The sequence below is a fragment of the Cloeon dipterum genome, chromosome 2 (genome assembly GCF_949628265.1).
Source record: "Cloeon dipterum chromosome 2, ieCloDipt1.1, whole genome shotgun sequence".
Taxonomy (NCBI): Eukaryota; Metazoa; Arthropoda; class Insecta; order Ephemeroptera; family Baetidae; genus Cloeon; species Cloeon dipterum.
In genome coordinates, this window is record NC_088787.1 from 2,363,529 (window position 1) to 2,382,770 (window position 19,242).

Here is a 19,242-nt window from a genome sequence, read left to right on the forward strand (position 1 = left end):
GGATGTGAAGAAGACTTTCAAGCGTGTCTCATTTTTTTTGTTTTATGAGCAAAAGGAGCATTCCCGTATGAAGTTATTTTAATTAAAAATTAAATTAAATTTTCTAATTATTACATATTCGCGGTTTTTCTTGTGCAGCTCATTTAAAAAACTTGGCATTTGTGTCCATCAAATTTTATTTCGACTCCGAAAGGCGACAGCAGGGAAAAACATTTTCTGGTGGCTCCATTCACCGTTTGAAAACCTTATAGAAAATTAATCAGTTGAATTATTCATAAAACGTCCAGCGAAAAATATATTATTTAATGTTTATGGGATCACCTGTCTTGGCGAAATGAATAATTAAATTATCTAGAAAATGAAGAAGAAAAATTCGTGCCCGTCCGAGCACTGCTTTCGCGGCTTTCGCCACAAACGAGGAAAAACCGCATAGAGTTTGTCCATCGGCCATCGCATTACTTGCTGGCTTTGATAAAACGCCGTGCCTCCAGTTCATCCGTAAAAAGTGTTAATATTTAATTTATATATACTTGTCCCTTTGAAATATCGATCTGCATATATTTATTAACAGCCCGAAATGATACGCATCTCAATAAACTACAGGAAAGACCGAGCCACGTACATTTTTTTATAAATAATTTTACGCAGCCATTGCATCCTCTCGCTGTGTGTTTTTTTTAATAAATATCAAGTGTGTTTTCAGGAAGTGATAACTTGAATAATTGTAAGTCATAACTTATATCACCGGCCGGCAGCAATAGCATGTGCCTTTGTTCACCTTGCACGGCTCCGCGGGTGCGAAATCCGGCGCTGGCATAACCGCGTAATAGCACTAATAGCAGTCGTCAGGTCGTGAAACCTGAGGAAGGTCGCTTGTGGCGAGGGTGAAAAATCGAAGCCGAGCACCGTCAAATATGCTTAAAAACATTAAAAACCGGCCTTATGAAGGATCTCAGGTCGGGGTACCCTGAGAAAGGTCGTTTAGGCAATCCTGGTCAAAGCCCTCTTTAAGACCTGTCGAATGAGTGGTCGTGGTCGACGATAGCACGAACGGTCGAATTTTCAGAAAATTAAAACCATTTTTTTGTCATTGCTTGCACTTTGCGTGTGCAAAACCGAAAAATTCGGAAAAAATATATTTTAGGAAAGCAAAATAGCTGCAACTCGAGATTTTCGACTTGTGCGTAATGATCGGATCACAGAATACAAAAGAAATTGCCCAGGGGCTCGGCGGCGCCCACGCGCCCACTTGCGACCACCCTCTTAGCCGTCGGTGCAAAACCCGAATTTTTAAAACTCCGCCGTAATTCGCCTATGGGCCAGAAATAGTTCAAACTCGGTTTGCAGTCACTGTTCGTCGATCAAAAGAGTATAGTGTGGTAATCGTGGTTAAAATTAGTTTTTTACCATTTAAAATTTAAGTTTTTAATTTCCCCTGGGAGCGTCGATTTTTCACTTTTCTATTTCTACCCTTTTGCCCTGAATATCTCAGCCGTTATCTTAGAGCTAAAAATATAAACCAGACTAATAAAATCTAGAAAATTGGTTGCTCTATTGAATGAGGGAAGCGGTGCGTCGGCGAGACCTTTGGGCGCATGTGCGGCCACCGACAAAAAAAAACAATCTTTGTGCAAACCACGTTTTCCGGCATTATAATCTCGAGATCTCCACTTCCATCGAACGCTCAGCCAAAAACTAATGTGTGCCGTAAAATTCCACATGTAATAGGCCCTTCTTCATCCCAGCACGGCCCCACCACCCCCAACTCCCGAAAAAGGGTACACTTTTGTTTAAATTTTTTAATTCTGTGCTGCATCGGGAATTCCACCACGTGAAAAAACCTTCCCGCACCCCGCGCATCGACCAGGAGCAGTTATACGCGATTTATGCGATTTTTTTAATTTAATCGCGGACCACAAAAGACTAAATCCTGCTCCACGGGCCCAGAAATAATTTTTTTCCTCAAAAACGTGAACCGATCCTGCGTATTCTATTAAAAATGTTAATTTAAGGAGAAAAGTGAACGAATATTCCAGAAAATAAATGACCGTGGATACAAAAACTACTGTTTCATTCAAAATTCTCGCAAAATGTTCAAAGGGGCATGGCCGTGGAAACATTGTTTTATGAACAAGTTAGGGAAAATGTATTGATGAAATATTTGTGTTTTTATGCTTTCAGCTCGAGCACAATGTCTTCATTCTTTGCTGCCATCTTTTTGCTTGGCCTTTCCCTTGCCAACGCCGTCAACTTCACAACCGTCTACCAGTGGGACAAACTCGATTTCATCTGGCCATCAGGAGCGGATAGTTCAATTGAAGAGATTAAACGAAATTTTAATCCAAATGATGTTGAATTTCAATACATGGCTGTTTTTGGAGAAAGGCTGTTTCTGAGCCTTGAATTGAAAGACGGAATTCCCGCCACTTTGGTGTGGCTGCCTACGAGTGGCAAGTCGACCTCACCTCCAAAACTTGCTCCTTTTCCTTCCTGGAATTTACACGTAAGTCTCTTAATTAAAAACTGTTTTGAGCTTCAATTAGAATTATCCGTGAAAATTTGACGAGAAAACAATTAATTTAATATAATTTACTTAAAAGTGCGAAAAACAAAACTTCGGACAGCTCAACAAAATTCATTTTTTTTTTATTTTAGATCAAAATGCCCATGATATGAAATTATAAAAGTAAAAATATTATTATATTCATTCATTTTTTTTAGCATTTTAATCTTGTATTTGGATATTCTGCTTGCATTGTAACTGTTTTTATATTTCTTGCCAGAAACAAGACAACTGTGATTCTATTCAGAATGCAAAAGGATTGGAAACAGACCCTGATGGTCGGTTGTGGGTCGTTGATGATGGTAGCAGCGAATGTCCAGGCAAAATTTGGATATTCAACCTGGTCAACAACGACATAACCGAGCGAGTTCACCAGTTCCCGGACGCGGTCGTCTCTAATTCGTATACTGGAAGGGAGCTGACCGATATCGTGCTGGACAAAACAACGGACGATCACCTGGCGTACATCACGGACTATTACTCTGAGCACATCATCGTTTATAGCAGAAAAATGGACAAATCCTGGTCAGTTATAACACCAGGGATGATGCGTTGGTATTCCTTGGCCCTCTCTCCTGACAGGGAAGCGAGACAGTTGTACCTTGGAAGAATTGATTCGACAGAACTGTATTCGGTGTCTGTGTCTGAGCTGAAGAATGAAGGCGGACGCGCTGCTGTCAAATTAATCGGCGAATGGACTGAAAACCCGTACAGAATGCTATTGGACAGCAGCGCCAATGTCTTGTATGCTGCCTTTTGGTACCAGAGTTACCTCTCTAAATGGAATACTTCGGAGCCCTTTCTTGAGCAGCGGTTCCATGAGGTATTGCGAAACATTTTCCTGTAAAAATAAAATTTTAAATTTCCAGAATAATGTTAAAAATATTTTTATATGGAATAGTTGTTAACATGATATTAAATTGCTGCCTTTTCCGTACATATTGTTTATATTTTCGTAAAAAATTGAAATAGAGAGGCAACAATACAAAATTCTAAATGAAATACCAAACTTTCCTAACAATATTCCCGATTATTTTATGCTTTTTCAGGCTAACAATTTCAAATCAATGCAATTTTTAGGGCGGAGAACTGGATGCTGAATGGCCATTCACTTTTGCCTTGGACACGAACGGCATTTTATGGATGACGCAGAGAAATAATGAAACTGGGGTTGATAATAAGCCTAGGAATAAACTACTCAAGGCTGCAGTCGGCGCGAGAAAATACCTACTCGGCACGCCCACAGGTAAATAAAACTAATATTTGATTCGATCAACAATTACAGGCTTTTTTCTGTCAGTTAATGGATATTTGCTGAAATGTGTATAAAATTTTTAGTTATTATTTCTGTTTATTAGTCGTCCATCTTCAAAACAAACGTAAATTTAAATATATTTATTACAATTTATAATAATTGGAGTCCTCTTCATGATTCTGAGGCCACAAGAGTCAATTTCATCTTTGCAAACACCGCCAATAACTGATTATAATGTCTCTCCCGTTCCTGATCCTTTTGCAGACTTGCCATTGCGTGGCTGACCCTGAGGATGAGAAGAATGCTGGCCTCTTCCAGCCACATTTCGATGGACAATCTTGTTCCCCTAAACAACAAATAGTCATCTACTGAGTCTAATTTAAAATAAAGCTTTAAGCTTGTTTCGTTTTAATGAAAAGTTCATTTATAATAACATAGAATAAATAAACAAAACGTTATGTGCACTTTTTTGTTTTTTTAACATAATAATTTTTTATTTTTGAGAAAAATTCAAAAGGTAAAATAAAAATCTGTGTGTCTTGCATTTTTCCGTATACAATAAAACTGTGTTGGTTTTTCTTATCTAAAATCCTTTTTTAAAACTACACATATGATAGTCTAGATAAAAATCCTTTTCAATAATTAATTTTCTAATAAAGGCTTTTGCAAGTATTCCTTTTGCGTTCTACAAACTTTCGCTACAAACAAGGAAAAAACGCATTAATGAGTTGTTATCAAACGCTCTCTTGGCTCTGACAACGCCGTGCATGCCAACAGTTGCCTCACTAACAGTTGAACAATAGAGGCAAGCAAAAGTTATTCTTGGATTTTTATTTTTTTAATTAGAACAAGAAACTATAGCGCCCTGGCTGACGGGCCCAATTTTAAATTTTTCCTCAGATAATCCCTGACGGAAAAAAACGTAGCCAATTTACATATTTATTTGGAAATTGTGTTTATTTAGATCGTCAGTCTGAGCACTCTTGCGACTCTCGCCTCAAAAAATTATCACGCGAAATGACGTCATTTCCGACCCGCGAGTTATCAAAAGTAAAAGCGCTATTTAGATGATCTCCCAACCTCGAGAAGGCAGCGTCTTTGCTCAGCTGAAAATTTGGGCCGATATTTGCTGCATTCAAGGTAAAGAAAAGGTTTCGTGTTGGCCTCTTTTATTGAAACTCATTTATGAAAATTAAAAATTAAAAATACCGGTCTGTTCAAAATAAAATTATTTTATGTACGCAGTGAAATTATCTTTAACCATTGATTACCTTTTTAAATAGCGATTTTCTGAGATTTAACAGCGTAGAAAAGAAATTTGAACGTGAAAAATTGAAATAGTGCTTCCGTTAAATCTGAAAAGTATAGGAGACGAAGCGTTTCCTAGGTGTTTTTTTTTAATTTTTCTAGACTTAATGACTGCCCGGCTCTGTTACTTCAGTTTATTTATTCTAGATATATTTTCATTAGATTGAGCGACCATGAGAAACGGGTTCAAGTTCACTGGGGAAGCGATAACGCGCGCGAACAGGACGAGCAGTTCGAGCGCCTTATCGTCCAAAAGCGGGGATTTTTTTGCTTTCGTTTTCTCAAACAATCTTGACAACAAAAATGGCCAAAAATTAGTCAAAATTACGTGAAAATCATCAATAACACCAAGAGCGTCAACCATGTGATGAACAGTCGAATTAAAAAAAAAATAAAAATGGGAGCGTGCCTTCCGGTAGCGATATAGCATGCCGCTGTGCACGCTGCACAGCTCCACGAGTGCGAAATTCGTAACCGCGTTATAACAGTCGTCAGGTCGCGCAACCTACGGAAGGTCTCGGTGGTGGCGAGGGTGAAAAATCGAAGCCGAGCACCGTCAAATTATGCTTAGAAAAAATTAAAAACCAGCCTTATGAAGGATCTCAGGTCGGGGTACCCTGAGAAAGGTCGTTTAGGCAAGCCCTCTTTAAGACCTGTCGAATGAGTGGTCGTGGTTGACGATAGCACGACCGGTCGAATTTTCAGAAAATTAAAACCATTTTTTTGTCATTGCTCGCACTTTGCGTGTGCAAAACCGAAAAATTCGGAAAAAATATGTTTTAGGAAAGAAAAATTGCTGTAACTCGAGATTACGGCCTCTTTTGACTATTTCGTAATGATCGGATCACGGAAAACAAAAGAAATGGCCCAGGGGCTCCGCCGCGCCCGTGCGCCCACTTGCGAAGGCCCTCTTAGCCGTCGGTGCAAAATCCGAATTTTTAAAACTCCGCCGTAATTCGCCTATGGGCCAGAAATAGTTCAAACTCGGTTTTCAGTCGCTGTTCGTCGATCAAAAGAGTATAGTGTGGTAATCGTGGTTAAAATTAGTTTTTTACTATTTAAAATTTAAGTTTTTAATTTCAAACGGGAGCGTCGATTTTTTCAATTTTCTACCCTTTCGCCTTTCTAAAAATTGAAACCAAATATGCAAATGTAGAAAATTAGTTTCTGTTTCAAATGAGAGTAAGCGGTGCGTCGGCGGGATTGTTGGGCCCGCGAGCGGCCCCGGAGAAAATAATGATTATTACTGTGTTCAAACCGCGTTTTTTTACTTTAAGACCTCGATATCTCCATCTCCACTCCTATCGGATGCAAAGCCAAAAACCGGTGTTGGCTAAAATCACCATAAAATTCCGCGTATTTTAGGCTGTTTTCCAACACTATTACCAACCCCCACATCCACCAACCCCTGAAAAAAGCACAAAAAGGTCAACTTATTTTAATTTTTTTTTTTTTAATTCTATTATGTGCTGAATCGGGATTTCCATCACCCGGCACACCGTCGCGCGCATCGACCAGGAGCAGTTATACGCGATTTATGCGATTTTTTTAATTTACTCGCGGGCCACAACGAAAAAATCCTCCAAGGGGCCGGAAATACTTTTATCCCCCGCCCCTTGCGGGCTCAAAGCGTGAACTGATCCTGTATTCTATTTAATAAGTTGGACCCATTAATCTTAAGGCTTCGAAGTTCGAACACACCTACAACTCTTGCAATTTTCGTTTCTTTTTGCTCCAAACTATACAATTTCATTAAATAACAAAAAATGTTTTAATCACTCTCTATGGTTGCCGACGGAAACACAAAGGGGGTCCATTCCTGAACAAAAATTCATCCTCCTTAGTTATCAAGCCAAATAAACATAACCTAAGGAGAAAAGTGAACGAATAAAGGACCGCGGTGATAAACTACTGTTCATTAAAAAGTTTAGCAAAATATTCAAAGGGGTTGCCTTGGAAACACTTTTATCATCAACAAATTAGGGAAAAAAGCAGTGATGAAATTATGTTTTTTATACGGTTTTCCATTTGATTTCAGCTCGAAGACAATGTCTGCGTTATTTTCTGCCATCTTTTTGCTTGGCCTGTGCCTGGCAAACGCCGTCAACTTCACAAACGTCTACGAGTGGGATAAATTATTCGATTTCGTCTGGCCATTAGGAGTGGAACCTTCAATCGGACAGATTAAAGATGAATTTCTGCCAGGCAATGTTAAACTAAAATTCATGGCTGTTTTTGGACAAAGGCTGTTCCTAAGCCTTTATTTCAATCGCGCATTTCCCGCCACTTTGGCGTGGCTGCCAACGAGCGGCACGCCGACTGCACATCCGAAGCTTATTATTTTTCCATTCTGGCATTTGCATGTAAGTCTCTGAATGAAAAACTGAGTTGAGCTTCGATTAATAAATAAAGAAACTCTGAAAATTTGACGAGAAATCCATTCATTTAATAAAATTTACTTGAGAGTGCGACTTTAAATATTTTGGAAAACTCCTCAGAATTCTTTAATGTTATTCTTTTAGACTAAAAGCCAAACACAAAAGACTTGAAACCCTTATTCCTCTGATTGTGAGTGATTCAGTATAAATGGAACAATATTTAACTTAAAAAATAAACAAAATTTAGAAATTCTCCCCAATTTTTTCCTTTTTTCGATAAATGTTCTATGTGCAACAAAACAGTTGGAAAACGTAGAAATAAAAGCATTCCTTCTTAATGTTGGTGTTACGTTCTGAACGATCCGCAAAAGCCAAAAGACCTTTCAGCGCACAAAAAACAATTTTTGATATGAAATTATTAAATTCAAAGTTAAATTCGTTTTTTTATAACTTAACTGTTTGTAGAATTAATCGTGTATTTGGTTATTCTGCATTAATGGTGTCTGATTTTATTTTTCTTGCCAGAAACGAGACGACTGTTATTACATTCAGTCGGCCCAAGGAATGGAAACTGACACTGATGGACGGTTGTGGGTGCTCGATCTTGGTAGCAGCAAATGTTCGAGCAAAATTTGGATATTCAACCTTCTCAAGCACGACACAACCGAGCACGTTCACCACTTCCCGGACGTGGTCGTCTCTCATTCACATTGGAAAACATTGCCTCTTGATATAGTGCTGGACAAAACACCAGACGATTACCTTGCGTACATCACGGACTTAAGATCTGAGCACATCATCGTCTACAGCCGTAAAACGGACAAATCCTGGACAGTTAAAACACCAGGCAGAAAATGGCATTCCTTGGCCCTCTCTGCTGACAGGGAAGCGAGACAGTTGTACCTGGGAAGATTTAATTCCAAAGAAATGTACTCGGTGTCGGTGTCTGAGCTGAAGAGTGAAGGCGGAAGCGCTGCTGTCAAATTAATCGGCGAATGGACTGGAAAATCTAGCAGAATGTTAATCGACAGTTTCAATGTCTTGTATGCGGCCTTTACCGAAAAAAGTTACCTCTCTAAATGGAATATTTCGGAGCCCTTTCTTGAGCAGCGGACCCATGAGGTATAATGCGAAACATTTTCCTGAATAAATAAAATTTTAAATTTCCTGAATAATGTCATAAATTTCTAAAAATTAGTAAAAATATAATTGCTATCGTGATTTTAAAAATGTTGCCTTCAAAAAAGATGCAATCACTGTCACTGCATTTTTAGGTCGGAACACTGGATGCAATAGTAGTGCCATTTACTTTTGCCTTGGACACGAACGGCACTTTCTGGATGACGGAGACAAATGAAACGGGTTGATAATAAGCCTAGGAATAAACTACTCAAGGCTGCAGTCGGTGCAAAATCGTATCTATTCGGCACGCCCACGGGTAAATAAAACTGGAATTTGATTCGATCAACACTTATGGCAGGCTTTTTTTCTGTCAGATAATTAATATTTGCTAAAATGCATAAATTTTTAGTTACATAGTATTTCTGTTTATAAGTGTCGGCCATCCTCAAAACAAATGTACATTTAAATTTATTAATTGCAATTTATATTAATTATTGAAGTCCGCTTTATGAATATGAGGCCACAGAGAGTCCATTTCTTCGGACCAAACACCGCCAATAACGGAGTCTAATCTCTTTCTCTTATCTGATCCTTTTGCAGACTTGCCATTGCGTGGCTGACCCTGAGGATGAGAAGAACGCAGACCTCTTCCAGCCACATTTCGATGGACAGCCTCGTTTTCCCGGACAGCACACAGTCTTTTACTGAGACTACTATAAAATAAAGTTTGTTGCAATTTAGTTGTGGGTTAGTTAAAAATAACATTGAGAGATGATCATTATCGCCTTTTTCAGCATGAATAATTCATCGAAAGTAAAATTATATATAGCATTATTCCCTATGTAATTAATCTGTGTTGGTTTTTCTTATCTAATCTGTTTTTAAATGTATATAGAAATTTTGGTCGTGTTCAAAAACTAATTTTCTAATAAACAAAATTAAATTTTTTCTGCGGCCTCTCGCTCAGTGATCAAATTAGGACCAGGCGAGTGAACAGCCCACGGGAAGTGCGGAGCAGAGCTTTAAGGAAAAAAAAATAACTGAAATATGTTAAGGTATGGTGGTCAATTCCTTCATTGCCGCAACATCTTCGGTGATGCCCTCGAATTTTGTGGGTCGAGATGGAAAAATATCTGGTTCCTTTGGTGCGGTAAAACTGTTCTCCGTCTCGCTCGTAACGTCTCTTTTGGCTGCGCGAGCGAGCGGGACCAAAGTACAAGTTGCTGGTGTGGCCGACAGGTCAAAGAGGGTCACGAGAAGAACCAACGAAAAAAACTCGAACTTGGTTTTCCATGATTAGGCTATAGAAATCGTGACTAAAATTAAATTAGAACTTAAAAATCCGAAATTATTATTACTTCTTTATGGGGAAACGAAGAAAAAAGGTTTTTCAAAATTCAAAAACCATCTTGTCCTAGGATTTTGATGAAATCGACTCTTAGTTGGTCTTAAAATGACGCAAGATAAATTCCGCATTGCAATGTTACTCATTATTTTTTAATTTTTGCGCAGATTCGAAGATAACTCTATTAACAAAAGGTATTTAGAGTTAAAAATGCAACCTTTCGGAGTTCATAACTGCGGTCCTCTGGGCGCGATTTTAAATTTCTCCCCACAGTTAGTTTCGACTCGGTAAATAGAAGCCGAATCTCGAGTTTTTAGGTCCCGAGGCTCAGCACGAGTACCGAAAACGGGAAAATTGCAACTGAGTAAAAAAAACTTGCAGGAAATTCTTTTTTACAATAGGCCGAAATAATTTTTGGTTAATAGATATCTCAGGACTACAATTAACATGACATGTTTATTTAGACATGATGTTTATTCAGAATAACCTTCGGCGAGCACTTCTTTTGCGACCCGAAAAATTACCACGCGAAATGACGTCAGTTCCGACCTCCAACCCGATCGACGAGTTATCAAAAGTAAAAGCGCTATTTTGACGCTGTCTCAACGTCGACAAGGCAGAGCGTCGGCTCAGCTGACACTTGGGGGCCATTTTTGCTGCATTTAAGGTAAAAAACGATTCGTGTTTGTCTCTTTCTATCACAACTCATCTATGCTTTTGATTTGTGTTAAAAATTAAAAATTCTTCTCAGTCTTGAAAAAAACACATAGGAAGGATATGGAAAAGAAATGTATTCATTTATTGATTTAATTTTTCAAAATTTGAGATATTTTGCTTCGGTTAAATCTGAAAGAGGAGTGGAGACATATTTATTTTATTTCTGGATTCAAAAACTGCATGGTCGGCCATGTTGCTCCAGTTTATTTATTCGTTTTATTTTCATTGGATTGAGCGACCATGAGAAACGGGCCCAAGGTCACTGTGGATGAAGCGATATCGCGAACGGGACGTGCAGATCGAGCACCTTTTCGTCCCACAGCGGGATTTTTTATTCTTATTATAATTTTTATATCTTGGAGAATTTTGCCATTACTACCTCCACTCAGTCTAGCTTTTAATGATTTAATTTTTAATCCACTGAGAGTGCTAAAATGAACAAAGGATTTTATCGAATCATTTCAATAATTTTTATCATCAATATTAAACATCGGTGCTGAATCGATAAGTTTTTATTTGATTTCAGCTCGAACACAAAATGTCTCCGTTCTATGCCGCCATCTTTTTGCTTGGCCTGTGCCTGGTGGCCAACGCCTTCGACTTCACAACCGTCTACGAATGGGAAAAATTCGATTTCGTCTGGCCCTCAGGAGCGGACAGTTCAAATGGACAGATTAAAGACAAATACAGGCCGAAGAATGTTTCTCCTGCATTCATGGCTGTTTTTGGAGAAAGGCTCTTTCTAAGCCTTGAAGCTTATCGTGGAATTCCCGCCACTTTGGTGTGGCTGCCAACGAGCGACACGTCGACTGCACCTCCGAAGTTTGCTCCTTTTCCATCCTGGGAATTACACGTAAGTCTCTGAATGAAAAACTGACAATCAGAGTTGAGCTTCGATTAGAATAATCCGTGAAAATTTGACGAGCAATCAATTCATTTAATAATATACAAAATTTATTTTTACAGTGCGCCGTCTAAAATTTCGGAAAACTTTTCAAAATTCTTTATTATTTTGCATTGTTTAAGACCTTTAATCCTCTGACAATGAGTGATATAGTAAATAAATGGATAATTGTTTACTTGAAACCAACAAAATATAGATTTACCCCAAATTTTTCCTTTTTTTATTTAATTTAATTAAAGACTGTCTTCGACGAAGTTTCTGAGCACACCAATCGATTCCTGAGGGTCGAATTGGGTAAAGTGGATATTTTTTCCGACCGAAAAGTCCAGCACGATGAAGAACTTTTTTCCCGCCAAAAATATGTGAACCTATTTGCGAGAAGTGCGCATGTGTCAGAGCTGGCAAACGCAAATCGCCGGCTGCTAGTGGCTGTCGTGATACTTCTCCTCCGCCACAGCAGCTGGCTCTGACGCAATCGCACTTATCGCAAATACGTTCATATTGTTTTGGCGGGAAAATATTCTTCGTCGACCTGGACTTTTCGATCAGAAAAAATATCCACTTTACAAAATTCTACCTCCAGAATCGATTGGTGAGCTCAGAAACTTCATCAAAGACGGTCTTTAATGTTCTACGTACAAAATTACAGTTGTTAGAAAACTTTTGGTGTTACACGTACTGAACGATCTTTCGTCAGCGCACAAAAAATCATTTCTTCATTTAAAATTATTAAAAAAATATACATATAATTAATTTCAATAATTTTTTTTCTAAATCAAACTATGCTTTTAGAAATATTCGTCGGTAGTAAAAAATGTGTTTGTTTATCTTCCCAGAAAAAGGACAACTGCGAAACTATTCAGAAGGCCAAAGGTTTGGAAACGGACCCTGATGGTCGGTTGTGGGTGGTTGATAACGGCAGCAAGAATTGTTCGAGCAAAATTTGGATATTCGACCTTCTCAACAACGACACAACGGAGCTCGTTCACCACTTCCCGGACAAAGTCGTCTCTCATTCATATTCAAAAAGGGCCCTGCGTGATATCGTGCTGGACAAAACGTCAGACGATTACCTCGCGTACATCACGGACTCTTATTCTGAGCACATTGTCGTTTACAGCCAAAAAATGGACAAATCCTGGTCAGTTAAAACACCATGGAGAGAATGGGTTTCCTTGGCCCTTTCTCCTGACAAGGAAGCGAGGCAGTTGTACCTTAGAAGAGCTGATTCCAAAGAACTGTATTCGGTGTCGGTGTCTGAGCTGAAGAGTGAAGGCGGAAGCGCTGCTGTCAAATTAATCGGCGAATGGACTGGAAAATCTAGCAGAATGTTAATCGACAGTTTCAATGTCTTGTATGCGGCCTTTACCGAAAAAAGTTACCTCTCTAAATGGAATATTTCGGAGCCCTTTCTTGAGCAGCGGACCCATGAGGTATAATGCGAAACATTTTCCTGAATAAATAAAATTTTAAATTTCCTGAATAATGTCATAAATTTCTAAAAATTAGTAAAAATATAATTGCTATCGTGATTTTAAAAATGTTGCCTTCAAAAAAGATGCAATCACTGTCACTGCATTTTTAGGTCGGAACACTGGATGCAATAGTAGTGCCATTTACTTTTGCCTTGGACACGAACGGCACTTTCTGGATGACGGAGACAAATGAAACTGGTGGTGGAATTAGGCATAAACTACTCAAGGCTGCACTCGGCGCAAAATCGTCTCTATACAGCACGTCCACAGGTAAATAAAATCCAACTGCGAGAGAAATATGATAAAATTTTGTGCTTCATATTTACATTAATTTGCCAATAACGGAGTCTAATCTCTTTCTCTTATCTGATCCTTTTGCAGACTTGTCATTGCGTGGCTGATCCTGAAAATGAGAAGAATGCAAACCTCTTCCAGCCACATTTCGATGGACAGCCTCGTTTTCCCGGACAGCACACAGTCTTTTACTGAGACTACTATAAAATAATGTGTGTTGCAATTTAGTTGTGGGTTAGTTAAAAATAACATTGAGAGATGAACATTATCGCCTTTTTCAACATGAATAATTCATCGAAAATAAAATTATATATTGCATTATTCCCTATGTAATTAATCTGTGTTGGTTTTTCTTATCTAATCAATTTTTAAATGTATATAGAAATTTTGGTCGGGTTAAAAAATCGTTTCCAATAACTAATTTTCTAATAAACAAAATTAAATTTTTTGTGGGGCCTCTCGCTCAGTGATCAAATTAGAACCAGGCGTGCGAACAGCCCACGGGAAGTGCGGAGCAGAGCCAAGGCTCTTTCTGGTCCATGAAAAAATGAAAATTAATGTTTCACAAATTTTCTGCTTCGCTATACGCGTAATAATTTCTTTTTTAAATTCAGTCGAGTGTCCAATCATCGACCAACAACCCTCTTCGGACTAGCCTCAGTCTGCGCTTCGACCTGGAATACCCTGACGACCTTTTTCAGGGTACCCTGACCTGACATCCTCCACGAGGCCGATTTTTTTAATATTTTTAGCAATTTCAAGCACATTTAGCGATACACGACCACGATTTGTGACCCTCGCCCTTCACCGACCTTCCTCAGGTCACGTGACCTGAGATACGACCGCGAACTGTTTAGCAGAGCGGTGTTGCCACACGCCTCGACTGACCCTAAGGGCAGGCGCGGAGCCCCGTCGGCCAAGGCGGTAGCTCCTTGTATTAATTTAAAAAATGCAATGAAATTATTGGCTTACCTCTATTATTCAGTGTGTTTTAGAAAGGCAACTGGTTGGCACGGCGTTTTCAAAGCCAAGGGCGACTAGACAGCCTTTGATACCACCTCATTGCGGTTTTTTCCTTGTCTCTTTAAAAATGGATGATATATTCTCGAGAGTCTCGCAAATCCAGCCTTTTTCACGTCCGTGATTATCTCACTGCCAAGTGGGCGTATCTTCACAGCAAATATTCTGCCTCGCAGATGTATCAGTGGAGTTGTTGAAAAAGTATGCAACCGGCTCGACAAAAGCGCCGAGAAAATTGCATAACGAGAGGAAATTTACTGAGCATTTTTAATTTCAGCTTGGCTATCAATTAAAATATTAATTTTTAAAGAAATTGACTCGCACAATTAAGAAAATGATCGTCTAGCGCAAACCAATGTCAATTTAGTTGATGAGTTTAAATTGTAAAAAATAATGCAAGCATGAAATAATTATATTAACTGCAAGGGGAAACAAATTACCGCTTTTGTTTATGAAAATTTGATTTTGTCTTGTAAATTCTATGCTCTATTTTTCCGAGAAAATTATCGAAATTTTTTCCAACTTGAGCTTTTCTATATAGATAGAAAAATGGATTAGATAAGAAAAACCAACACAGTTTAATTATATAGGGAATGAAGCAATTATATATTTTTATTTAGCTAAAAAACTGCAACAAATAAAAGATTATTCTGATAAAAAAGAAGATAAACAATAAAACGTTTTTTTAATTAACCCTCAATTAAAATGCAACACACTTTTATTTTATAGTTGTCTCAGTAAAAGACTCTGTTTGTTGTCCGGGAAAAGGAAGTTGTCCATCGAAATGTGTCTGGAAAACGTCGGCATTCTTCTCATTTTCAGGATCAGCCACGCAATGACAAGTCTGCAAAAGGATCAGATAAGAGAAAGAGATTAGGCTCCGTTATTGGCGGTATTTGGTCCGAACAAATGGACTCTGACCTCAAATAGATAAAGAGGACTCTAATTTTTATAAAATGTAATTAATTAATTGAAAATTTTAATGAAAATTTGTTTTCAAGATGGCCGACTTATGGACAGAAATACTAACTAGAAATTTAAACATTTTCTGACAGAAAAAGGCCATGTTTTCCTAAGCCTGTCAAAAGGGATTGATCATTTCCAATGCCAGTTTTATTTACCTTTGGACGAGCCGAATAGATACGATCTTGCGCTGACTGCAGCCTTGAGAAGTTTATGCCTAGAATTATATTTGCCCTGAGTTTCATTTCTCTGCGTCATCCAGAAAGTGCCGTTCGTGTCCAAAGCAAAAGTAAATGGCCAATCAGCATCCAGTGTTCCGACCTAAAAGAGTGCAATGATTTAATAATGTTAGCCTGACAAAGCATAAATTTTCGGGAATAAAAGGAAATAAAATTAATATTTAAATTAAATTTGCACGAAAATTTGTCTGTGTGACACCAGATCTGCCTTGGATTGCAACACCAATTGATTTAAATGTGTAAAATCACGATAAAAATTATTTCGTGATAGAAAATGCATAATATTTCTTTATTTTTCGGATTTTATTATGTCTCAATATTAAAAGGGGAATTATTTTACCTCATGAAAGCGCTGCTCGAGAAAGGGCTCGGATATATTCCATGTGGACAGGTAGGGTTCGCTCTGGTATGAAAAGGCGGCGTACAAGACATTGGCGCTGTCGATCAACATTCTGTACGGGCTTGCAGTCCATCTGCCGATGAATTTCCAACCAGCGCTTCCGCCTCCATTCTTCAGCTCAGAAACAGACACCGAATACAGTTCATTGGAACCATATCTTGAAAGGTACAACTGCCCCTTGTTAGGAGAGAGGGCCAACGATTTCCATGCTCTCTCTGGAGTTCCAACTGACCAGGATTTGTCCATTTTTCTGCTGTAAACGACGATGTGATTTGCTTCAATGTCCGTGATGTACGCAAGATAATCGTCTGGCGTTTTGTCCAGCACGATATCACGCAGCTCCCTTCCATAATACGAATGAGAGACGACTGCGTCCGGAAATTGGTGAACGCGGTCGGTCGTGTCGTTGTTGACCAGGTCGAAAATCCAAAGTTTGCTTGGACATCTGCCGCTACCTTTATCAAGCACCCACAACCGACCTTCAGGGTCCGCTTCGACACCTCTGGTCCACTGAATAGTATCGCAGTTTTCTTTTTTCTGGCAAAAGAATTGAAAAAAGGTACCATATATGTTAGCAGACTATTATAGATTTTTATTTCACGTCAAATTTAATTAATTAATTGAGGATTTAGACAGTTTTTGATTGAGAGACTTACGTGTAAATTCAAGGAAGGAAAAGGCTGAAGCATTGGAGATGCAGTCGACGTGTCACTCTTTGGCAGCCACACCAAAGTGCCGGGAATTCCGTAATCTATATCAAAGCTTAGAAAGAGTCTTTCTCCGAAAACAGCCATGTATTCGAGATGAACATGCGTCGGATTAAAATTTTGTCTGATCCGTCCATTTGAAGTGTCCGATTCTGGTGGCCACGTGAAATCGAATGTTTCCCACTCGTAGACGGTTGTGAAGTTGATGGCGTTGGCAAGGGAAAGGCCAAGCAGAAAGATGGCAGCAACGAACGGAGACATTTTGAGGTCGAGCTGAAAGCAAATTAAAATCCGATTATAAAAAACATTTCATCACTGCATTTTTGCAATCGCTAGACCTTCGACGCACCGCTTACTTTCATTCGAAAGAGCAGCCAAATTTCTACATTTGCATATTTGGTTTCGATTTTTAGCTCTAATAGCGCCTAAGATATTCAGGGGGAAAGTGTGAAAATATGAAAAAAATCGACGCTCCCGTTCGAAATTAAAAACTTACATTTTAAATGGTAAAAAATGTATTTCAGCTGTGATTACCACACTGTACTCTTTCTATCGACGAATAGAAACGGCAAACCGAGTTTGAAAAATGTCTGGCCCATAACCGAATTACGGCGAAGATTTGAAAATTTGGATTTTGCACCGACGGCAAAGAGGGCCGTCGCAAATTGGCGCATGGGCACGGCGGAGCCCCTGGGCAATTTCTTTTGATTTCGGTGATCGGATCAGTACGCAAAAATAATAAGACGCCCGAATCTCAAATTACACGATTTTTGCTTCGCTAAAATCGATTTTATGTTTTTCACACGCGTTCGTGTGCACGACGTCGACGAAAAGTGGATTTAATTTTGTGAAAATTCGACCGTTCGTGCTATAATCGACCACGAACCCTCATTCGACGGATCTTATAGAGGGCTTTGACCTGGATTGCCGAAACGACCTTTCTCAGGGTACCCCGACCTGAGATCCTTCGCAAGGCCGGTTTTTAATTTTTTTTAATCATATTTGTCGGTGATCAGCGGCGATTTTTCACCCTCGCCACCACCGAGACCTTCCGTAGGTTGCGCGACCTGACAACTGCTATTACGTGGTTACGAATTTCGCACTCGTGGAGCTGTGCAGCGTGCACAGCGGCATGCTACATCGCTACCGGCAGGCACGCTCCCATTTTTATTTTATTTAATTCGACTGTTCATCACATGGTCGACGCTCTTGCTGTTATTGATGATTCTCACGTAATTTTGACTAATTTTTGGCCAATTTTTGGTGTCACGATTGTTCAAGAGAACGAAAAAGCATAAAAATCCCCACTTTTGGACGATAAGCAGGCGCTAGAACTGCACGTCCTGTTCGCGCGCGTTATCTTTTACCCGGTGAACTTGAACCCGTTTCTCATGGTCGCTCAATCCAATGAAAATATATCACGAATAAATAAACTGAAGTAACATAGCCGTTAGTCTTTTTGTCTAGAAAAATAAAAAAAAAAACACCTAGGAAACGCTTCGTCTCCTATATTTTAGATTTAACCGAAGCACTATTTTAATTTTCCACGTTCAAATTTCTTTTCTGCGTCTGTTAAATCTCAGAAAAGCATTTTAAAAAAAGTAATGAATGTCTAAAGATAATTTTAGTGCGTACATAAAATAATTTTATTTTGAACAGACCGGAATTTTTCATTTTTAATTTTCATAAATGAGTTTCAATAAAAGAGGCCAACACGAAACGTTTTCTTTACCTTCAATGCAGCAAATATCGGCCCAAATTTTCAGCTGAGCAAAGACGCTGCCCAGTCGAGGTTGAGAGCGTGTCTAAATAGCACTTTTACTTTTGATAACTCGACGGGTTGGATTAGAGGTCGGAAATGACGTCATTTCGCGAGATAATTTTTTGCGGCGATGAAGGAGACGCAAATGAATTGCTCGCCAGGCGTTCTCAATAAATATGACAATTGCTTGGAGGTTTTAGCTCTGAGATAACTATTAGTTTGGCATATTGCAAGATTTTCCTGAGAGTTTTTTCACTCGTGCGCGCGAGCATCTCAGAGCTCACTCGTGAAAATGGTTTTATTTTTGTTAAAATTCAATCGTGTCTCCGATCATCGACCACGAACCCTCCTCGGACAGGTCTCGGTCTGCGCTTCGACCTGCCATACCCTGACGACCTTTTTCAGGGTACCACGACCTGAAATCCTCCACGAGACCGATTTTTTTATTATAATTTTCAGCAATTTCCAGCACATTTTGCGATACTCAACCACGATTTGTGCCCCTCGCCCTTCACCGACCTTCCTCAGGTCACGTGATCTGAGATACGACCACCGACTGTTTCTTTGCGGTGTGTTGCCGCAGCCGCCATGACTGACCCTAAAAGCGCGCATCGGGCACGAAGCCCCTTCGGCCAAGGCGGTAGCTCCTTGTTTTAATTTAAAAAATACAAGAGAATTATTTGTTTATTGCCTCTATGGTTCAGAGTGTTTTAGAGAGGAAACTGTCGGCACGGCGTTGTCAAATAGAGAGCGTTAGATAACAACTCATTGCGTTTTTTTCCTTGTTTGT

The 19,242-nt window shown here is 39.1% G+C and overlaps 5 protein-coding genes across 5 annotated transcripts in view; 3 read left to right on the forward strand and 2 right to left on the reverse strand.

Annotated features, from left to right (window-relative positions):
• Positions 1–19,242, reverse strand: part of LOC135936788 (protein yellow-like) — a 68,581-nt gene that overhangs the window by 33,297 nt on the left and 16,042 nt on the right. The gene's annotated exons all lie outside the window — the stretch shown is intronic.
• On the forward strand, positions 2,182–4,355 carry LOC135936689 (protein yellow-like). The gene is made up of 4 exons (XM_065479601.1): positions 2,182–2,503; positions 2,784–3,386; positions 3,644–3,809; positions 4,083–4,355. Exons 1-4 carry the CDS (start codon positions 2,192–2,194, stop codon positions 4,100–4,102), a joined length of 1,101 nt encoding a protein of 366 aa, XP_065335673.1. The 5' UTR covers positions 2,182–2,191; the 3' UTR covers positions 4,103–4,355.
• Positions 4,905–8,933, forward strand: LOC135937668 (protein yellow-like). The gene is made up of 4 exons (XM_065480851.1): positions 4,905–4,958; positions 7,165–7,489; positions 8,030–8,626; positions 8,779–8,933. The coding sequence occupies exons 2-4, from the start codon at positions 7,175–7,177 to the stop codon at positions 8,869–8,871; spliced, it is 1,005 nt and encodes a 334-aa protein (XP_065336923.1). The 5' UTR covers positions 4,905–4,958; positions 7,165–7,174; the 3' UTR covers positions 8,872–8,933.
• On the forward strand, positions 11,215–13,699 carry LOC135936720 (protein yellow-like). The gene is made up of 4 exons (XM_065479647.1): positions 11,215–11,541; positions 12,429–13,025; positions 13,178–13,337; positions 13,449–13,699. Exons 1-4 carry the CDS (start codon positions 11,227–11,229, stop codon positions 13,466–13,468), a joined length of 1,092 nt encoding a protein of 363 aa, XP_065335719.1. The 5' UTR covers positions 11,215–11,226; the 3' UTR covers positions 13,469–13,699.
• LOC135936787 (protein yellow-like) lies at positions 14,959–16,959 on the reverse strand. Its single transcript, XM_065479736.1, has 4 exons — positions 16,640–16,959; positions 15,924–16,520; positions 15,503–15,665; positions 14,959–15,225 (listed from the first exon to the last, which is right to left on the reverse strand). Exons 1-4 carry the CDS (start codon positions 16,949–16,951, stop codon positions 15,206–15,208), a joined length of 1,092 nt encoding a protein of 363 aa, XP_065335808.1. The 5' UTR covers positions 16,952–16,959; the 3' UTR covers positions 14,959–15,205.